General features: G+C 38.2%; 2 protein-coding genes across 2 annotated transcripts; one reads left to right on the forward strand and one right to left on the reverse strand.

The window, feature by feature from the left end:
• Positions 1-5,175: 5,175 nt before the first annotated feature.
• LOC122030523 (presequence protease 1, chloroplastic/mitochondrial-like) lies at positions 5,176-16,109 on the forward strand. Its single transcript, XM_042589736.1, has 19 exons — positions 5,176-5,489; positions 6,439-6,619; positions 7,013-7,187; positions 7,265-7,397; positions 7,505-7,575; positions 8,445-8,528; positions 10,980-11,070; positions 11,530-12,050; positions 12,151-12,315; positions 12,381-12,599; positions 12,921-13,048; positions 13,156-13,345; positions 13,449-13,532; positions 13,754-13,851; positions 14,124-14,388; positions 14,473-14,635; positions 14,723-14,903; positions 15,408-15,479; positions 15,575-16,109. The coding sequence occupies exons 1-19, from the start codon at positions 5,237-5,239 to the stop codon at positions 15,714-15,716; spliced, it is 3,216 nt and encodes a 1,071-aa protein (XP_042445670.1). The 5' UTR covers positions 5,176-5,236; the 3' UTR covers positions 15,717-16,109.
• A 3,203-nt stretch (positions 16,110-19,312) lies between these two features.
• LOC122029947 lies at positions 19,313-20,292 on the reverse strand. Its single transcript, XM_042589089.1, has 2 exons — positions 19,757-20,292; positions 19,313-19,681 (listed from the first exon to the last, which is right to left on the reverse strand). The coding sequence occupies exons 1-2, from the start codon at positions 20,285-20,287 to the stop codon at positions 19,670-19,672; spliced, it is 543 nt and encodes a 180-aa protein (XP_042445023.1). The 5' UTR covers positions 20,288-20,292; the 3' UTR covers positions 19,313-19,669.
• Between the last annotated feature and the right edge of the window lie 665 nt (positions 20,293-20,957).

Below are 20,957 nucleotides of genomic sequence, written 5' to 3' on the forward strand. Positions count from 1 at the left end.
AGAATGCAAAACAGAAATTTAAGAGGGGTCAAGAGTTGAGCTGTGAATTGGAGTAGAAATCTGTGGGTGCAGAAATAAGAGAAGCTGGAAATTCAGAAATGCAGAATGGTGTTCAAGGTGTACCAAAAATCTGTGGGCATCTAGCAAATCCTTTATAAACTTAAGTGAAGTTCCTCTATTCTCAGAAGCAAATTATGTTAACTTCCTTTCTCTGTTTTTACACACCTGCTGGAACAGAATTGCAGAAATCTAAATATTGCTTTGAGGCTGCAAGAAATGAAAGTGCTGATATTTAACTTGGCTAACATTCAGCTGAAAGGTCATTTCTGAAAGTGCCAGAAAGCAGTCCTTCAAATCTGATACTTAACGAATTCTGGAAGCTGTAGGAATGAAGAGATATGCAGGAAATGAGTTAATTTGTGCTAACTTTTCAACCATTTTCTGATCAGGTACAAGTTCGAAGAGTGTTGCTTAACTGGAATGATGCTGTAATTTCATGAGTTGCTGGTTTGTGAAACTCTGTCTAAATAAGTTGAAATCTGCTGTTGAACTCTAAATCAAATTCCAGCAACTAATTTTTGGAGCAGTTTAAGTCTCATTGATTCTGATTTCTGTACCTTCAAATTCATAGGAGGCTGATTTTTAGTTTGAGTTGGTATGTATGCTGTGGTTAGATGCAAAGCTGTGTTATGAGCATTACAAGGAAAAAGTTGCAGAATAAAGAGAAGAAAATAGTGGTTTAAATGTATCAAGTTTTGGAAATCTATGATGCTTTCTATTGCCCGAGACGGACAATGCTTTAAGTGTGGGGGAGGGAGCTATTTTCCATTAGCTAATGTGAGTTTGTTTTTGAGCTTTCAAGTGATGGAGTGGAAGTGAAAAATCCAGTGAAAACAGTGAAGAAGAAAAATTTGGAAATTGGCACATCCAAAGAGTGTATCAAAAAAGTATCAAGATTCTTTGTTTGCCATCAAATTGAAGGGGAGGTTAGCTTGATATGTTGAATTGATAAAGACAAATGGTATTCATCTCTTTTTACATCAAAATGGTCAACTCATCAAGTATATTCCTCCATTCTCTCATTCTCTCATTTTCTTCATTTAAGCCTTTTCCTTTGCCACTTCATTCACTTTCATTGTTCTTTTTGGCCTCCATTTAAATTCTTGTTGATAAAATCCTTTTGATTCATGTATGCAATGTTTTATGGTGGTGGAGAATTAGAAAATAAGCAAGCTTATGGTAGTGAAATGTTGTGAGTGACATTGAGTGAGCTCCACTTATATGCAATTTTGAGTGTGAGAGCTAGAATAGGTAAATACCTTGTGAGATTGCAACTTGCTTAATTTTCAATTAGATTGAAACTACCATACCTACTGATTATTGTTTGGATTGTATTCATGATTATTTGTGATCTTTAAGATGACCTTAATTAATTACTTTTTACTATCTTCTAGGTATTGCTAGGGAATTTGTGTGGAGATGATTTTTAGTTTTCTTGACTTGAACGGGACGTCCAAGATTAAGTGTGGGGGATTTGATAACCATGATTTGGGCTATATTATTTTGATTCATAATGTATATTTTTCAATGGTCTTTTTATAGCTTAATCTCACATTTATATCATATTTCATAATTACATTTGAATTTGGACTTAATTGCAAATTGACTTATAATTATGGTATTTGATGCTAATATTTCATTCTTATTTTGTAGGCATCAAAAGGGTCATGGACCCGATCAAATCGGACCACACTTGGGCTCAAATCTAGGGCAAGATGAGGCGATCAAGATCTGGATCGATTTGGACCGTCCGTTGAAGATCAAGCAGATCTGAGCCATCCGTCAAGCATCTGGTCCATCTGACTTAATGAGGAGTACATCTGGACCATAGATGAAGATCAGTACCTTTTGATCCAGATCTGAGATGTTTTCCACCGTTGATCAAGCCCTGAAAGATCTGGACCGTCCGATCAAAACTGAGGAGGTTTAAAAGCTTCGCGTGAGAAGCTACAGTCGGGCTCGGTGTTTCCTCGCGATTTCTTCTACAGTGCTCCTTCTTCTTCCTCGCGGCGCCGAGTTCCCATTCCATAATCCAGATCCGGTGGCTTTTTCTTCTTCACCGACGACGATCTCCAGCTGCCGACGTTCATCTTCCGAGGGCAGAGAGCTTGAAAGGAGGTTTCCCGAACGGCGATTTGGGTTCTGCTTCATCGCCGCATACCCGGTTGAGGAGGTCTCCCTACCGACGTTATTCGCATCCACCAGAGCTGAAGGGAGGTTTCTCAGATGCTTCTGGATGTTTTCCGATCTACATTCCGCAGCAAACTTGTGTCAATTTGGCCAATCGATCCAGTTGCAAACTCAACAGAACCTGAGCTCTGTTTTCTTTGGCTGATGGGATTACCAGATGAATGTGAGTGTAAGGGAGGTTTCCAAGATGCTGTGATCATCACCTGGTAATAGCTGGAAGCTCAGAGATTGTTGTTGAATGCTTATAGGGGTTCCGAGAGCATTTCTGTTGGTTTTACAGCAGATTAGAGAAGTTTGCTACGGGATTTGAATTAAGGAATGTTTAGGGTTTTGTTTTCTTTATCCTTGTCTTTTAGATTTGTTTTGAACTTGCTCAGATCATCAGATCTGATTCATCTTCCTTATCATTGCTTCTTGTTTCAATTTATTGCAATTCCTTTCTGAATTTCTTGCTGCAAAACCCAATCCTGATGTTCTTACTTGCAATTCCGAATTCGTTGAACTTTTGCAATCTGGATGTTATTAAGCTAACCAATTAGTTTGTAATTTAGTTTTAGTTTGGAATTAGAGGTTTGAATTAATATAAGTTTTCTAGTTTCGGTAATTTAGTTAGTTAATCTTTATTTTCTGCATTCAATTTGTGAAACTGAGATGGAGCTTATTGTTGAATGATTAACTTGATATTCGGATTGTTTACCTCAGTTATATGTTGCTGATCATGTGTGAGATTGGATAATTCGTTAGTGGAAGAATTCGATTCATTGATACTAAATTGATCCTAATGTGTTGAGATGAAGTGGAAAATGTTTGGATAAGAAACACATTTCTTTGAGTCATTTTAAATTGTTCTAGTGTACTTTTGGGGTTTAGTTGTATTCAAGTTAAATTAGATTTTTGATTGGAACCAATTCTAGAATGCACACACATATTAGTTATCCTTGGAAAAATATGACTTGGGACTCCTTACTACACGCATTTTCTTTAGCTTAAATGGGTTCCAATCTTTATTAATTTGGAGCGCCTTGTGACATGCAAAAAGGCCGACACCAGTCTTCACAGATATAATCTTGGCCAATCGACGCAGGAGTCTTCGCAAATATAATCCCGATCGATCGGCACGGGGTGTTCGACAATGAGCTTGTGGCTCTAACATGATAGAAACCCGGCCGATCGACACGGAATTCCTCGCTCGGGAAACTATGATAGATTCTATGACCGAAAGAGAATATAACGGAAAAACTGACCTGCTGACCAGTAGAGGATCTGACTCAATTTCTCGACTCCCAAATACCCGTGGAGTGAGGAGAATACGATATACTCGTCGAAACCCATCAAGGTCATGAATATGGCAGAATTTTCCAGCGTCGTCCATCTTTACGTTCCAAATCAGGTGCGTTCCCATAGACGACGCCAATTATATTCCTGTTAGGAATCTAAGAAGACGGACCTGCCGGAATGACACGTCTGGAATGATGACCACATCTCCATGACCCAGATGGTGAGCTGTCTTCTGTGTTGACCAAGTCATCGGAAGACCTCCGGTGAACGCTACTTGCAGCCAGCGACCGGGTTGCCCCGGTCTCTGGTACCCGATGCTCGAGGCGGGTCCCGTGAATATGTAAGCAGCCGAATAACAACAGAACAATAAAATAAATACAAAATGAGTACGGTGACGTACCCTGCCCCTGGGGGCGCCCTCGGATGGGTCGGTGAGCTAATCGCGGTGTCAATCGTGTCGTCATGGGCTTGATGAGTAGATGGGCATGAGCCAGCTGAGGGGCCGGATCTGAGAGTGACGCATTAGAATCCAGTGTAGTAGGGATCCAAAAAGGCGACATGTAGGCCGGATATGATAGCGGCTCGTAGGCCGGCACACGACCCGCAGGCCGGATAATACCAGTAACAAGAAAGCCAGATATACAAAGCACATCATCCGGAATACAACCGCGGCTCGAAGGCCGGAACACAAAACATCACGCACGTCGGATCAGAATATCATGACAGCGAGGGCTTGGGGCCCGATCCACATCGAAGACATACGACAATGCGGATCGAGAGCAAGATCGACGTCAGACCTAAAGACAAGGGCCATAGATGATCGAATCTGGCTGCGAGGCTGCCGACAGTGGTAATGACACTATGAGGTCCGTCGAGACAGCGGGCCTGCCAACAGCTGCCGTCGACTACCGCTGGAGGCGACGACTACGTGAGAGACAGGGAAGGCGAGGGGCTGCCAGCGGAGTTGACCTCGACGGACGTACGTGGTCGCCGGCGGAAGAGCCTCTCTCCTTAGGGAAGAGAGGCGGCGGTGTGACAGTCTTTCACCGGGAGAGTTCACGGGGAGGGAGCAGGGGTGACTGCGGCTTTGACGGTTGGGGGGCTACTCGCTAGCAGCAGCGCCATCAATTGGAAGCTACTCGCTGGTGGATGATGACGCTGGAAATCGGCGATGTAGTTGGCATGCTCACAAACTCAGGTGGTGGAGGCAGGGCTAGCTGTAGGGAGAGAGGGAGAGGAGAGGTAGAGCACAGGGAGCCTGACGAATATGATTTTCTAAAAAATGAAATAAAAATATAAACAAATCAAACATACCCTTATAATTTAAGAGTGAAAATATTCATTAATTAAAATCCATCATCTTTCCTTTACAAGATTATAATGTATTTCACAAACAATGATCTTACCCGACATTTTAATTTTGTTGTTCAAATTCATAAAAATTCAATTTTATTTATAAAAATGACTAACAAAATGCCATTTGTAATTAATATTTAGATGGACAATAATAATATCATGTTTTACTTCGATATATTAAGTTTAAAAAAAATAATTTTACAGAAGGAATTTCACTGGTGGTGTTAAGCCCAGATGGATCTTTCAAGCCCACAGACCACACTCCAAAATATTACGCAATCGCCTCTTTATCTTCAAGCTTCATCTCCTTTGCCTTCTCCCCAAGAAATCAAAGACAAGGGCGGCGGGCGACATGGAGGGGGTGGCGCTGCTCCGCTCCTTATCATGCTCCACCACTGTCTGCAGGCGCCTTCTCTTCTCGTCGCGCTCCTCCTCCCGTCTCTTCTCATCCAACTTCCGCAGGCCCCGGCGGCCGCAGCAGTTCCGCCCCCTGCCCTGTGCCAGCTCTCCGCTTTGGTGGAACCGCCCCGCGCCGCCGCTTCGCTTGGGGAGGGGATTTCCTATCACTTCCATCCGCGCAATCTCCACCTCACCCGTCGAGAGAGGTATGGATAAGAGGAACGGAGCATGGTTGATTCGCCTGCGGCGTTTCTCTCCTTCTTTCTCGTTCCAGTTTTAAAGAATTGATTTTGATTTTAGTTTTACAGTGTGGGAACCCTTTTATTATTTTTCTTGACGCAAAGTTGAGTTTTTGCTTGTTTTTTCTAGCAGATTTCTTTTGTTTCCAGATATTGATTCATCAATGCTTTGAACTCTTTTTTTTTTTTTTTTTCCTTTCTTATGTTTACCTAATATGTTGATCTTGTTGTAACTCCATTTGATTTCCATCAATTAGGTTGATGGCGTATGATGGATCAAGTTAAATCAGAAAATTGAACATCGGTATTAGATAGTGCATTAGAGGTGCATATTCACTTGTCTGTGGAAATTGTAGTTGTAAAAAGGATCAGAAATGCTATCTACTTCATTTATCAATACTGATTTAAGGCTCTGTTTATTTATGCAAACTATCATATTTATTTTTTTTTGTCCTTTGAATTGGATATTATTTTGCTAACACATATTCTCAAAGAATATGTAAGACCAATTTTGGTTAGGTGTTTTGTAGTTGAATAACAATATTAGAAGCAAAATAATTGATATAAATTATGCCCAAAATCCTGCTGAAGTATTGAGGGATTTTAGTTCATTAAATTTAAATTTCTTTGTTGTTTATATATTAAATCATTTTCCAGTTATTCTGTCAAGTTCTAGTATGTGCATGCAAATGTTAAGTTTGTCCTTCACTTGTTCAATATCTCGTTGAGCTCCTAGTGTTTTTTGCAATATTACCTCCATATTGTATATATATACAAATGAGCTGCTGTGAGGGCGCCTGGGATGAGTGTAATCACCTTTTTCTACAATATATCTAAATGAGGCTATTATTTTACTTTCTTGTAATATGTGTTCTAAGAGTAAATTTTCTATGTCCATTAATTTACTTGCTTGCAGAATCAGATAGAAGGAATGATGTTGCTGAGAAACTTGGATTTGAAATAATATCTGAACAGACGATAGATGAATGCAAATCTACAGCTGTACTGTATAGGCACAGGAAGACAGGTGCAGAAATTATGTCTGTGTCAAATGATGATGAGAATAAAGTTTTTGGCATTGTTTTCCGAACTCCTCCGTAAGTACACTATATCCACCTTTTTTTTACCCATGTATTCATGTAATATCTGGAAGTTTTGTAAATACCCTACTTCTATGGATGCATAACCTAGCACACATTCTACCTAGGAAGACATTAGGCTGTTTCCTTCACTGAATAAATAATTACTGTATCAAGATCACATAAGTTTATAGTCTTCTTATTTTTTTTACTTTCTCATTGTCGCTTTATGCTTTTTTGCATCTTTTTTTTGTTACCCAACTTAGTTACTTACAAGACACTTCTAATTTCAATTAAGCTACTTTCAGGATTTTTTCAGCTTGACATTTTACATTGAAATGATTGAACGAGATTGTAGCATGTGATGATTCAGTGAAACGATAAATTGATTGTGTTTTATTTTATTGGCAGTAATGATTCAACTGGCATACCTCACATACTTGAACATAGTGTGTTGTGTGGCTCGAAAAAATACCCTCTGAAAGAACCCTTTGTTGAATTGCTGAAAGGTAGTTTGCATACTTTTCTAAATGCATTTACCTATCCAGATCGTACATGTTATCCAGTAGCTTCAACAAATACAAAGGTAAGTATAAAGCATCTTGTGTATACAAATTTGTAAGTGACAAGATTATACATTTCTCTGATTGAAATTCTTATCAGGACTTCTACAATTTGGTTGATGTGTACTTGGATGCTGTTTTATTTCCTAAATGCATCGAGGACTTTCAAACATTTCAACAGGAAGGTTGGCATTATGAACTTAACCATCCTGAAGAAGATATCTCATATAAAGGTTGTTTTTTGGTTCTTATTATTTCTAAATTAAAATGTTTCTCAAGTAAACTTTATTTTCATTACTGATGGAACTTCTAATGATTAGCGCTCAACATGTTGTTTCAGGTGTTGTTTTCAATGAGATGAAAGGAGTTTATTCCCAGCCTGATAATATATTAGGCAGAGTAACTCAGCAGGTAAGTTTTTATGTTCTTTACCAACATTGCAAAATAAGAAATTACACTCACAATTATTCTCTCAAATATCTCCCATTATTATTATTTTCATTCTTATGATATTTGCCATATAAAACTAAATCAGGGTGTCTCTTGCCGAAACCACCAAGGGGGCTACCTTTTAAAACAATGTAATATAATTATCTTTTTAATATTAGATAATTTGATGTTATCTATAAGTTAATTATAAAAATTTGTGAGGAAAAAGATGAAGAAAAAGAAAGAAGCTAAGACAACATCATTTAAATTCATGTTGACCTGAATTGTATCATGGCAAGTAGTGTTGAGTGTTAGCATGACTCAATACTCATCAACATGATTGATACTGGTGACATTGGCTTGTGTCATGTAGTATTGAGTTTCAGTTTATTGGAACAATACGTTTCAGTTGTCTGTTATGAGATTTTAGTTTATTCAATTTTTTTTACTTTGTCACTGGAACCAAGTGAACATTGGAGAAAAACTCCCAAACAAATAGTCAGTTGGTTTAATCCCTGAATTGACTAGTTTGCAAATACTAATTTAAGTAATGCATAGGCATAAACTAGCAAATTCATGAGAAAATGTGCTTACTGTTGTTTTCTTATTGTATCATCAATATTTGAAGATTTACATAGATGCAACATAGATGTGAATTCAATAGTCATTTCCTCCAACCTTCAAATTTATGTATTTTGTTTGATCTTGTTTCTCGATTTATTTATTTGTTTTTTTTTGTCTTCGTCTGTTTTGTATTCTTTTGTAAATATGCCTTTTCGCTGATTTCACCTTAAAGTCATCCATCATTAAAGTTAGGATGCCTAATAGACATTGTGTAATGAAATGTTCAGGCCCTTTTCCCTGAAAATACCTATGGTGTTGATAGTGGAGGTGATCCAAAGGTCATTCCGAAACTTACATTTGAAGAATTCAAGGTTTGTATCTTAGAGCACTTCAAAATATTCTACCATATCTTAAGTAGTTGGTACTTCATTTCTGCTAACATGTTTAAGTGTATTTATTTGACCATTATAATTATGATATCTACTGGCTGATTATACTGCAGATGTTTGCCAATGTTTAATGGTTTTCAGCATATATACTTTCTTTTGACTGGTTACAAGCACTGCTATTTCTCATTGTACCACCTGGTATTTTCTATAGAAACTAGGGTCATGATTTTTACCTTAATTTCATTAATTGATTTCAAGGATGAATCTGTTCGATTCACTTAACTGAGTACCATAATCATTGATTATATGAAAATGGTTCAGTTAATGCTTTAGGAATAGGTAATGATATGATATCACACAAGGACTAAAGTTATTGAGGAGCACTAGAATTAATTGGACTTAAAGTGTAACTGGATCTAATTTTACAAAAGAGAATAGTCCCTTGTACTTATACCATAAAACATTCAATCCTGTTATTCGTTCCTCTTTTGTGCGGTAGATTAGTTACACCTTACAAGTATTAATGCTTGTAATACTTGTTGTGGTTGTAATTTTGTTAAAGATGTTTAAGACAAAGGATAAATATTGAAACAAGCAATTGCTGGACGTAAGTTCACGTCCCAGGTTGGTACTCAATTCATGTGTTAAGGGACCTCATGTTAGATGACTCTAGAGTCCCCACAAGATGCCCAGTTGGCTAGAGGGTGGCAGACTTGCTACAATGGGGCAAGAGATCAATTCCCAGCAGGTGCATGTCATCATGGAAAAAAATATCACCCCCCCCCAGCTAACTTGGCGATCGGCTATAAGTTGACCCTGTAATTTACCTCCCTTCACATAACCTTGGGATGGACATGAGGGGTGTCTGGGGTGAGCGTAGTCACCTTTTTGCTACAATTGTTTGATGCCTCTTCATATTTTAACCATGCATTAATTATCACAGAAGCTACTTCTATTACAGAGATATTGGTGGTGTTCCTACCTGTTAACAACAGGGATATCATGCCACCAATGCCATTTTTGTTCTGGAGAGATTCAAAGAAACCAACTTTTCTGTGAAACAGTCTCATATCTACTGTCGTTGAAGTTATTTGTATTTATTGCTGAATGTGATTATAACATTATGTCTAGACTAAGGTTGTTAGAATCATGGTTTTAAGTGGCAATCAGTGTCAGCTGGCTAATTGAATATTGTGTCAACACTAGTATATGTCACTGATTCACTATGCTGCCCATGCTGATACACAGTTTCATTAGCATCATGAGTCAGAGCCTATTTTGTCTGGTGCCATTTAGAGCCAGCTGAGATAAGAAGTTCTCTTCTTGTGGCTCATTCTTTGATTTCATCAGCTGTCCACGAGGGAAAGCACCAAGTAAAAGCTGGTCACAAGGAGGGAAAGAGGGGAAGCACCAAGTAAAGAACCAACAAGAAGTCAATCACAAATAGAAGTGACGTAAGAATATTAGAGTTTGAATCCCAATGGGGACAATTCTGCACGTCGGCCTCTAAGTATGCATAAGTTGTGCTCCGGATTTACTAGTAGGCGAACTAGGAGGGAAGGCCATCTACCTCTAGTATTAGCTGAGCGAAGCCCGGATACATAGATTACCAAAAATCAAAGAGAAGTGATGTTGAAGCCAGATTTAGATGTAATTATATTTGGATCCTTGGTATATTCTAAGTCCAACTTACATTAGTTTATTGAGACATATTTACTGATATGTAGAAAAATCAAATTCAGATTTCCTGGGAGCTTTATTTAATTTGGTTCTTAGAAAATTATGGGGATAATCCCACTAGGATGCTAGAAAAACTAATGTTCTCATCCAATGCATGCATAGAGCTCAATGGAGGGAAAATATTCATGTAGTGATCACATGTAGCTTAGACAAAGACTATTGTGTGCTTTTGTTGTTTATCCTAAAATATTTTTTAGAATCTTGCTTATAGCATTTTAATATTTTTGGCTATCCTTTTTAGATTTTCTTTGTTTAGTACTCAACCTGCTTTTGAATTCTTTTTTATTTCAATAATGGATACTATTTCTTAGATCTTAGACTTTTGTGAAGAAAGTATCTACCCGTCTTGCCTTTTATTTTCTTTGTGACATGTCTTGATGTTTGGCCTACATATGAGCATTTGTTTCTTTGTAATCTACATTTTAGATTCTCTTTGTTGTAGAAATTATTCTTGTGTTGCGTGATTGCACAATCGTGTATCTCAACATGTTTAACTACTTTCTATTCTAATTAATATAACTAGTGTACCTTACATCCTTTGTTTGATATCATTAAAGTTTTGAATAAACTTTTAGGAAAATAGAAAATGACATGTAGAGAAATCAGTACACATGCTTTCAAACAGTTATTAATCGTTAACCTTTTCTAAATGATTATTGGCAAAAATATAACATCCTACCATTTCTATTTCAGGATTTCCATCGTAAATATTACCACCCGAGCAATGCTAGGATATGGTTTTATGGGGATGATGATCCAAATGAGCGACTACGGATCATAAGTGGTATGATTGGTTTTCCAAATTAATTTGGTTGTTGTTGTTTATTACTCTGTCAATATGCTCTTGTAAATTGGTACTGTGAACTTGGGAATATTTTCTTGTATGAAGATCTTAGACAGTTTGCATTCACGATGACTTTTCTAGTTTCTGTATATTATCTGGAACATTTGGATTTTTCTTTGTTGGGCTATTTTATTTCATTGGACCTTTTTGCTAGGTGAAGGTATTCATTTATTAGAGATTAAGTTTGAAACAATCTTTCTCGTTACCTGACAATCTTATTAAGAACTTTGAATCAAATTTATATTATTGGAACTAATAACAATTCTAGCTGTCTGGTTTTTCTTATTTAGTTATAGTTGGACCTTTCTAATGGAAGGTGAAATCATTATAACACTTGTAAACTAGCACATCAATGCTTAGTATTGCACACATTTAACCTAAGTTTGTCCCTAAATGCAGAGTATCTTGATCAATTTGAATCAAGTTCTGCCCCTAATGAATCAAAAATTTTACCACAAAAGCTGTTCAAGGAGCCATTGAGGATTGTTGAGAAATATCCAGCTGGTGATGGTGGTGATCTCAAAAAGAAACACATGGTCTGCCTTAACTGGCTCCTCTCTGAAAAGCCCTTAGACTTGGAGATAGAGCTTGCACTTGGTTTTTTGGATTACCTTTTGTTGGGAACACCAGCTTCCCCACTAAGAAAGATTCTGTTGGAAAGTGGCTTGGGAGAGGCTATTGTTGGTGGTGGAATTGAAGATGAGCTTCTTCAGCCTCAGTTCAGCATTGGACTTAAAGGTGTCTCTCAAGATGATATCCATAAGGTTGAGGAATTGATTATAGAAACACTAAAGAATCTGGCAGAGGAAGGTTTCACGTCTGAAGCTGTTGAAGCATCCATGAACACAATTGAGTTCTCACTTAGGGAGAACAACACAGGTTCATTCCCAAGAGGCTTATCTTTGATGCTTCGCTCCATTGTATGAATTTCTGTTGCTATACTATTTTTATTGAAAAAAATAAATTACCATGGTTGTTGTTCCATGTCAACCCTTACTTTTAGAATATTCTATGCTTTAGGGTAAGTGGATATATGATTTGGATCCCTTTGAACCTCTGAGATATGAGAAGCCACTGCAATCTTTAAAAGCACGTATAGCAGAACAAGGATCAAAAGCTGTCTTTTCTCCACTCATAGAGAAATTCATCTTAAATAATCCTCATCGTGTCACGGTTGAGATGCAGGTATTTGTACAATCTTGTATTTGGTACTTCTTAGCGATGTCATTTTAAGGAATTTTCATTTACAGCCTGATCCAGATAAAGCTTCTCGTGATGAAGCAGATGAGAAAGAAATCCTTAAGAAAGTTAAAGAAAGCATGACAGAAGAAGATCTTGCTGAGCTTGCACGGGCTACACAAGAGCTACGATTAAAACAAGAGACTCCTGATCCACCAGAAGCATTAAGATCTGTTCCATGTTTATCCCTACATGATATTCCCAAGAAACCTATTCACATTCCAACTGAAGTAAGTCTTTAAACCTTTCTTTTCACCTTCAATATATGCTTGGCATGTGTAAAAATCATCCCTTAATCCTATGCCACCTCCCACAATATTCAGTCTACCTCAGTTTAACGATTAAAGTTTATCGGAAGTACAATTGCCTTCACTTGTAATGTAATTGGTTCCTGCTTAGGAACATCTAATTTGGTTTATACTAGAGTCTGATCATGATTGTCAGATGATGGACATTAAACTTTTGATTAATATATTTTTCTATTTTGAATTTTTGTTCCGAGTGAGCACCAGTTGTTATTGACTAATAATATATAACACAATTCACTATAGATTGGAGAAATCAATGGGGTAAAGGTTTTGCAGCATGACCTTTTCACAAATGATGTTCTCTATTCAGAAATTGTGTTTGATCTGAGTTACCTAAAAAAAGAACTTCTTCAGCTTGTGCCATTATTCTGGTGAGTGAAACCATTTGATCAAAATTTGCACAGTGATCTCCATATCTTGTTATTTTTTGGATTCTTTGTTTCTTAAAAAAAAATTTAACTCAAATCTCCTTTTCTAGTCAGTCGTTGCTAGAAATGGGCACCAAAGATATGGACTTTGTGCAACTAAATCAACTGATTGGGAGAAAGACAGGAGGAATTTCAGTTTATCCTTTTACATCTTCTGTGCGGGGAAGTGCCGATCCATGCACCCATCTTATTGTCCGGGGAAAAGCAATGGCAGCTAGGGTGGAAGATCTATTTAACCTGGTATTGTCATTTCCATCGCTTCTACTGTTGCACTATAAAAACTTATTATCTTCTAGGATATTCAGCACTCGTAGTAGAACCTAACGCTATTATTGGCCTACAGATCAATTGTGTTCTCCAGGATGTTCAGTTCACTGATCAACTACGCTTTAAGCAATTTGTTTCTCAAAGCAAAGCAAGAATGGAGGTAAACTATGTTTTTTGGATTTTTTTTTCATGTGAGTACTGAAATTTTAAGATATGCCAGGACTGGTGCAGCCAGTTTGACAATTACAACCTGTGAACTGCTGCCTCAACTGGTTCATTTGTTGGTCCATGTTGGAAAACACTGGCAGATGCAGTTCGCATGGTGGTCTAAGTCTTAGAATACTGCTTGATATTAAAATTCTTTTATGTCATTGGTTCTAGAGCCAATTACGAGGCAGTGGTCATGGGATTGCAGCTAGAAGAATGGATGCTAAGCTAAATGTTGCAGGATGGATTTCTGAACAGATGGGTGGTGTCAGGTCTATTTATTTATTTAATTTGGTTTCTTAAAACATTTTGTTCCAAAAAGCATCAAATTGTCATTTCAGTAATCATTAATTTTTAATATATTTGCAGTAGTGTTTTTCTAACATCTGATATTGATGGAACATTTCTGAATTAGGCTTACATTAAAGATATATTTGACATTGTGCTTTACTATCTTTATCAGTATCTAGGAAATTAATCTATTACATTATCTATACTGAAACTTGTATGGAATGATTAAATATTTTAATCTGAATTTATCCAGTTATTTTGAGTTTATACAAAATCTTGAGAAGAGAGTTGATGAAGATTGGGAAGGAATTTCTTCTTCACTTGATGAGATTCGTAGAACCTTGCTCAGTCGGGAAGGTTGCTTGATTAATGTCACTGCTGATGGAAAGAATTTGACGAACTCCATGAAATACCTAGATAAGTTTATTTGCTTACTACCAAATACTCAACCACTCAAGACTGGCTCCTGGCAGTCTTTAATTTCTCCTGGAAATGAAGCCATTGTGATTCCTACCCAGGTGAAATTATCGTCATCCAAAATACTTTCTACAAGTTTGAGCTTCTTATCCTTTTAGAAACTTTTCTCATCATATGCTCTGCAGGTAAATTATGTTGGGAAGGCTGGTAACATATATGAAACAGGGTATCAGCTCCATGGAAGTGCGTACGTCATCTCCAAGTACATTGGTAACACATGGTTATGGGATCGTGTACGAGTCAGTGGTGGTGCATATGGCGGCTTTTGTGATTTTGACACTCATTCAGGTAATCCCACGTTTCTGTTGCAAACTGATTTGAATTTCTTAGAGAAATGTGAATTTCTTTTTGACTTAATTTGGGGTTTTATAACAGGCGTATTTTCATATTTGTCCTATCGGGATCCAAATCTATTAAAAACTATAGATGTATATGACGGAACTGCCAACTTCCTTCGTGATCTGGAACTAGATAACGATACACTCACTAAGGCTATTATTGGTACCATTGGTGATGTGGACTCATACCAGCTTCCTGATGCGAAAGGATATACCAGGTATGCACAATGTCAGTTCCAGTTCTTTATAATTACCTATTTGTCTAGATTCAAGGTTCATTTAAATTTCTCCAAATACTTAAACTATTCAGGATGAATACCCTCTAAAACTTTTCAATAAGCCATGAGTCTCTTTTCTTATAACTGCATACCTGTACCATAAAAGGGTATTCTGGAGACGATGGTCATCAGGAAAATTATTGGCAATTATGATTCAAAAGTATGTTATAGTACATCATGGACATTGCAGAATTTGTGAATTATTAACTGCTCCCGTTTCATCTGTGAATTAATGAACTGCCCCCACTTCATTAAGCGCGACTAATTCATCCAATAAGATGAATTTGTGTATCATATTTGGTACTGGATCTGATGTTATCTATTTTTATGCAAAGTTTATATTACTTGTTCAGATTTTTATTGATGTCTAGTATTTTGTGGTTATGGATCTTGATGATTTTTAATGTAGAAGACATGTTATTAACTGCCATTTATTTCTTTCAGTCTACTACGATACTTACTGGGTGTGACAGATGAGGAACGCCAAATAAGACGTGAAGAAATTTTATCAACCAGGTTCATTTGATGTTCCATACTTCCATCTAATTGGTTGTAGTTCAATTGTATGATATGTCGTTATATGTGACTTAAGATGTCTTTCTGCTATGCAGTCTAACACACTTCAAGGAATTTGCGGATGCCATTGAAACAGTGAAGAACAAAGGTGTGGCAGTTGCTGTTGCATCCCCTGAAGATGTTGCGGCAGCAAATGAAGAGCGATCAGGGTTTTTCCAAGTTAAGAAGGCTCTCTGAAGAATTTCAACCATCACGGAGCTTGTCGTCTGCAGGTTTGTTTCAAAGAAACTGGAGGGTAGCTAGACTTCTAGCATTAGGAAATCATGATAGCATGTCTTTTGTCTCCTTCCTGATACAGTAAAGACCAACAATCTACACATTGAGAACAACACTTGAGCATTAGTCTTGTTGCGAAAGTATCCTAGATTTCTTGGAAGGGGTTTACTGAAAATTGATTAGAATCTCAGCTCTTTTCACTTAATCTTTCTGTTTAATTGTCATGTAATGCAACACTATCACAGATACTACTTCCTCTTGCAAATCCTATCTCAACACTTTCTTTTACTACAAGTTATAATACTTAATACATGCAATGGATGATGGTTGCATTTAACTGCACAATTTCTATTATTTATTCTATTCTTGCACACTTGTTTATGGGCAAATCAATACCAACAAGTATGATTAATGAGATGCCACTCGATTTATTAGCTGCCAATCTCCTTGTGGAACTTGTTTGAGCAACCCACGTGCCGATGATTAATTGATGCTCCAATGTGTATCATCTGTTTTCTTGCATACACTGTTACATGCTAATATAAACAAGCTACTTGATAGTTCAGCCATATCTTCTGCAGTAGTCAATCTCCAGACATACACAGATGTAAGAAAATGAACCCTCCACTAGCTATCATTAGCTACTAATCACTCAGCATTAGTTGGAAATTGATTGGACAACTTGAAAGGAGGCTAACAAGTGAAATGATTTTGACTTTTTGTGTGTCAAGTTCAAATCAAGAGGGTGTCACTTTTATTAAAAAGGATTTTGCCAGTGAGCACAGATATGTAACTAGCTAGTAGTTTATTTAACCTCATCGAGTCTCGAATTCTTAATCTAAGTTGAACTTTTTTTTTTTAATCTGTAGCTTGAAACTCTGGTCAAGCAGACAAGGATCTTATTTGTGCTCCACTGAGTAATCCAACAGTCTTTAGTTTATATACACAAAAGACAAAACTATGATAGAATTTATTGAACCCAAACTACCAATCTGTGGACAACTTCTTGCCATTGATGGGCATGTGACAACTGCTACCTTCAACCACAATGTGTAAGCTAGGCAAGGATGACAATCGCCTTTACTAGGCGGCTAGGTACTAGAGTCACTGCCTTGGGAATCAAGGTGTGTGTGTTGATCATGATGTGCCATGAAAGCCTAGCAAAGACAGCAATTGTGGTTCTTAGTCAAAAAGAAACCCTAGTGAGGGTAGTTACTATTCTCAAGAAGTGGTTGGATGTGAAGGATAACTCCCTAGTTAGCTAGATGGGAGAACAGTAATATGCGAGTAATTGGCTTAATCTGGCATGGATATAGAAGATAAGGTAGGAGTGTTGTAGAAAAGAAAAGGTGCATTGAAGCTAGAGGTTGTCACCATCAAAGATTAGAGGAATCAAGGATGAAGTTATAGGGTTTCAATAGGGGAGAGCGGTTACTATAAGAGATAGCAGTCGAGATCAGGCTTGGTAGTTTAACTTTTAAAAGTCAGATGAGACAGACTAGAATTTGTGATATTATTTCTATTGCAACTGTTTTTTTCCCTTCTCTTTTGATGAAAATACAGATTAAAAACTGCCTTGGGTTCCATTATTCCTGTAAATCCAGAGTGAACCACAGTTGCAAATGTTTCAAAGACAGTGATTGTGACCCTGCACTGTTTGAATCAACATCTCAAGAACTGACTCATCTTCCTGATCCAAGAAAAATCATTCAGATTAATTGCACACCAGGCTGATTGCAATCACTCATCACACTGCAATTAATCATCCATGACCACTGTTGGAGTTGGACCAAATGCTGCTAATGGAATAATGCAACCAACTCTGAATAAATGATCGTATTGCTAATTATTAAATACTACACCTGGTTCTGGTCTCTGCCATTCATGCAGTCAACCTTGAAGCTCTGGATCTTAATGGGCTCACCTGAATCCATTACAGATATCAACTCATTCTCAAAAGCATGAAGAACAACCACTGTAGGGTTACAAGAGCCAAGGGCTTCTTATTCTGAGAGTTCCACCATAACAACAACATTATTGAGTTGTTCGCATCAGGGCATGCAGGATAATTATTGAATCACATGATCAAACATAATCTATGTTCTCATTGTGTTCATGAAGTTTAGATGAAAGTTGATCAGTGTATGTATCTGACTGGAGGAGATATTTTTCTGAAGAATAATTGTGGTGTACTAAGATGTAGAGAAAGAGCAGGGAGGGACCTGATTGACTTGTTACAGGATATACACAGTGCATTCTCTTAGAAACCACCAAATTAAAGATGGTTCCTTCTAATCATTCATCTAAATAGTTGATGGCAAAGGAAATGTCCTAATGCTGTGGCCTCATGATCCAGTGTTTGTTAAAGAGCCGACTGGCGCTGTGCAGGCGGTGATGTGGATTGTGCATCCTAAGAAAGCATGCTTTGGAGTGATTCATTTGCCGCCGCTCTACGGATAGGCATAGACAACTCATCAAGTAACCGAGAAAGGCATAGTCGAATGGCGCAGGTCAAACAGAGTTTTTTCTTGGAGTTACTCTACAAGGTAAGGAACAAATGGCTTACAACTTGAATCTCCTATATCAAGATGCTTATGGACGCGAGAAGCTAGGTTGATATGGCTCGATACTTGAAGAAGTTAGGCTTCACTAGGGAAGGATTAAGCTCATCTATTCTAGTTTAAATTCCAAGTGGTGAATTTGCCCATCCATGAAAGACCCAACCTATGGGAACTCTCATTGCGAAGAAAGGACATCTATGACAATGATAGGCTTCAAAATAAAAATTGTTGAAGGTGAATACTAGAGGTGTCAATATTGAAGTTAGGTAATTATTTGATTTTTGAAGATTTCTTGCACATTTCTTTCAATACCTCATCATGCATTTGTGTGATGCAAAAGGTGATAATGTTCACTTCAGACGCTCCTTGCCTTGTGGAAGGGAAGGAAATCACGGTGCCTAGGACCTCATCATGCATTCGTGATGATTTTGGAATTGTGTGATGATTTTGGAATTGTGAGTTTCATTGAAGTCATCTTTAGATCTCACATAAAAAATCTCCTAGTAACCATTTGTGGAAGTTCTAGACCAAAAGCCCTCTTGGGTTAACATGAATTAAAAAAAAAAAAACCCAAAACATTGCCCTTTTTCTAAATGGTAAAAGAAAAAAAAATTCTAAAATATTAAAAGTTTCTACTATAAATGTCCTTGCACATCAGAATTTATCACCCATTTATATAAAAAAAAAAGAAGAAAAAAAGGACACTCATGCCTGAATAGGCATATATTTTGATCAAGATTGGTATCAAATTTAAAAAACATTTATAAATAAATAAAATAATAGAAAGTAGGTGAGGGTACAACAGGTTTAGGTAAGTAAAATTTGATGAATCAAAATGAAATATCCCTTCAATGACTTTGAAAAGAAAAGAGAAGAAAACACATGTACTGGCTTCCTAATTTATCTCTTTTAATATAGATATTGCTATCATAGGAAGGAAGTCCTTTTAATTTTTTATCCAATAAAAACTTACTCTTAAATATACATAAATTATGCTTCGAATTTAGTTGACAGATCTGATGAACTATTTCCCATACGCAAATTACATTCTGTACAGAAATCTTGAACAAAGAAAAAAAAAAAAGGAGGAGAAAGAAACAAAGACAAAAAAGGAAAAACACAGAGGATCTGATTGAAATTAAAAGTACAATTAATTACTTGGCCAGTAGACAGATGAAACACTGAACAAGCTCTTCAATTAGTCAGCTCCAGTTCCCCGCAAAAAAACAGGAGTCGTCTGCATTCGAATCATCAAGGCACCACCCAGCTCCACTAATTAAGAACCACACCATCATTCATCAAGAACAGGAACAGGAACAGGAACAAGAACAAGAAGCGGCGGCGTTCGTGCTCTCATGAAGCGACCTGTCAAATTAATGTAAGATTCAGTGAGCTGGTTGAATTGGAGTCGAAAGGAGTGAGTTTGGGGCCGGAGTAAACCTGCGTGGGCTTGTCGTTCTGCTTCTTCTTCGCCGGCGGTGGAGCCGGAAGAGGCACGGCTACGAAGCTGCAGTGGGGTTTCTTGAGCCCCAGGAGCTCCTTCCACTTGATGGGGGAACCCCTCAACGGCCTCCCGTGCCACTCCTCGTTGCCGGCTGGCGACCGGATCAGCTCCTCCCTTAGCGTGGTGGCCCCCCGCGGCCTCTGCCCGCTGTCCTTCAGCGGCAGCAGCCGGCCCTTGAAGAACAGCTGGTCGGCGTCGATAGTCGCCGACTCCCCGCCGGCCGCGAACTCGAAGTTCGGGTCTGCCGGTGGGAGGCGCTGCACCGCCGGCGGCTCCACCGCGAAGTCGCTGGAGAAGGAGACTCGGGGACTCATCGGTGGCGGCGCACCCCCCGCCGGCACGCCACGGAGCGCCTGCCGGTCGGCGCCGAGCTGCATGTTGATGCATGCCATCCCCGGAAAAGAAGAGAAGAGAACTTTCTGGGTGCCGCTGCTGGACATTGCTCTGTCTATATATAAACAGAGCATTTCGATTTCGATTTGGATTTGCATCAAAATGGCTAATCGGTGCTGCATGGCAGGTGGGTACGACGATTTCCACTACGCCAGGTGAAATTTCATATAGATCCGACCCGGTTTGAAATGTTAGCTTGTTCGATCCTTAATCTTATTTTTCTAAAGTGATTATAATTGATGGATCACGGTCTAAATCATTTCGTACTTAATTTGTCACGATTCAAGATTGATCGTGTCTTAAATCGTAAAATTGGAAAGTTAGGAGGTGGCGGTTTCGTTGATTGGACATGGATTTCATTCCATTCTGTAAAATAAATAGTGTCAGTACTAGCTCAGAGAAGGGGTCTCCGGCATTGACCATCTGACGCTCAAGTCAGTCATCGAAAAATGTGGAGAAGCAGAACAACAGTAGTAACAGTGAAATTCAACAGTAACGCATGCCTCCGTCGGTGAAGGACCCCTCTTTATATAGAATCCTAGTGGGCAACGTGCATGCTTCTCGAGGCATGAGCACGTTCTCCCAGGTGTCCCATGAAAGAGTCTTGTCAGGAGTGCACCCATGATACCATACCTTAATAGGGCATGCATATCCTTGACGAGACAGTAGAAGTTTCGACCGTACGATCCATATGTCGACCATGTCTTGCGTCAACGACATTATCTCCCAAAAGGATGTCGAGAG

Source organism: Zingiber officinale, chromosome 10B, assembly GCF_018446385.1.
Source record: "Zingiber officinale cultivar Zhangliang chromosome 10B, Zo_v1.1, whole genome shotgun sequence".
NCBI lineage: Eukaryota > Viridiplantae > Streptophyta > Magnoliopsida > Zingiberales > Zingiberaceae > Zingiber > Zingiber officinale.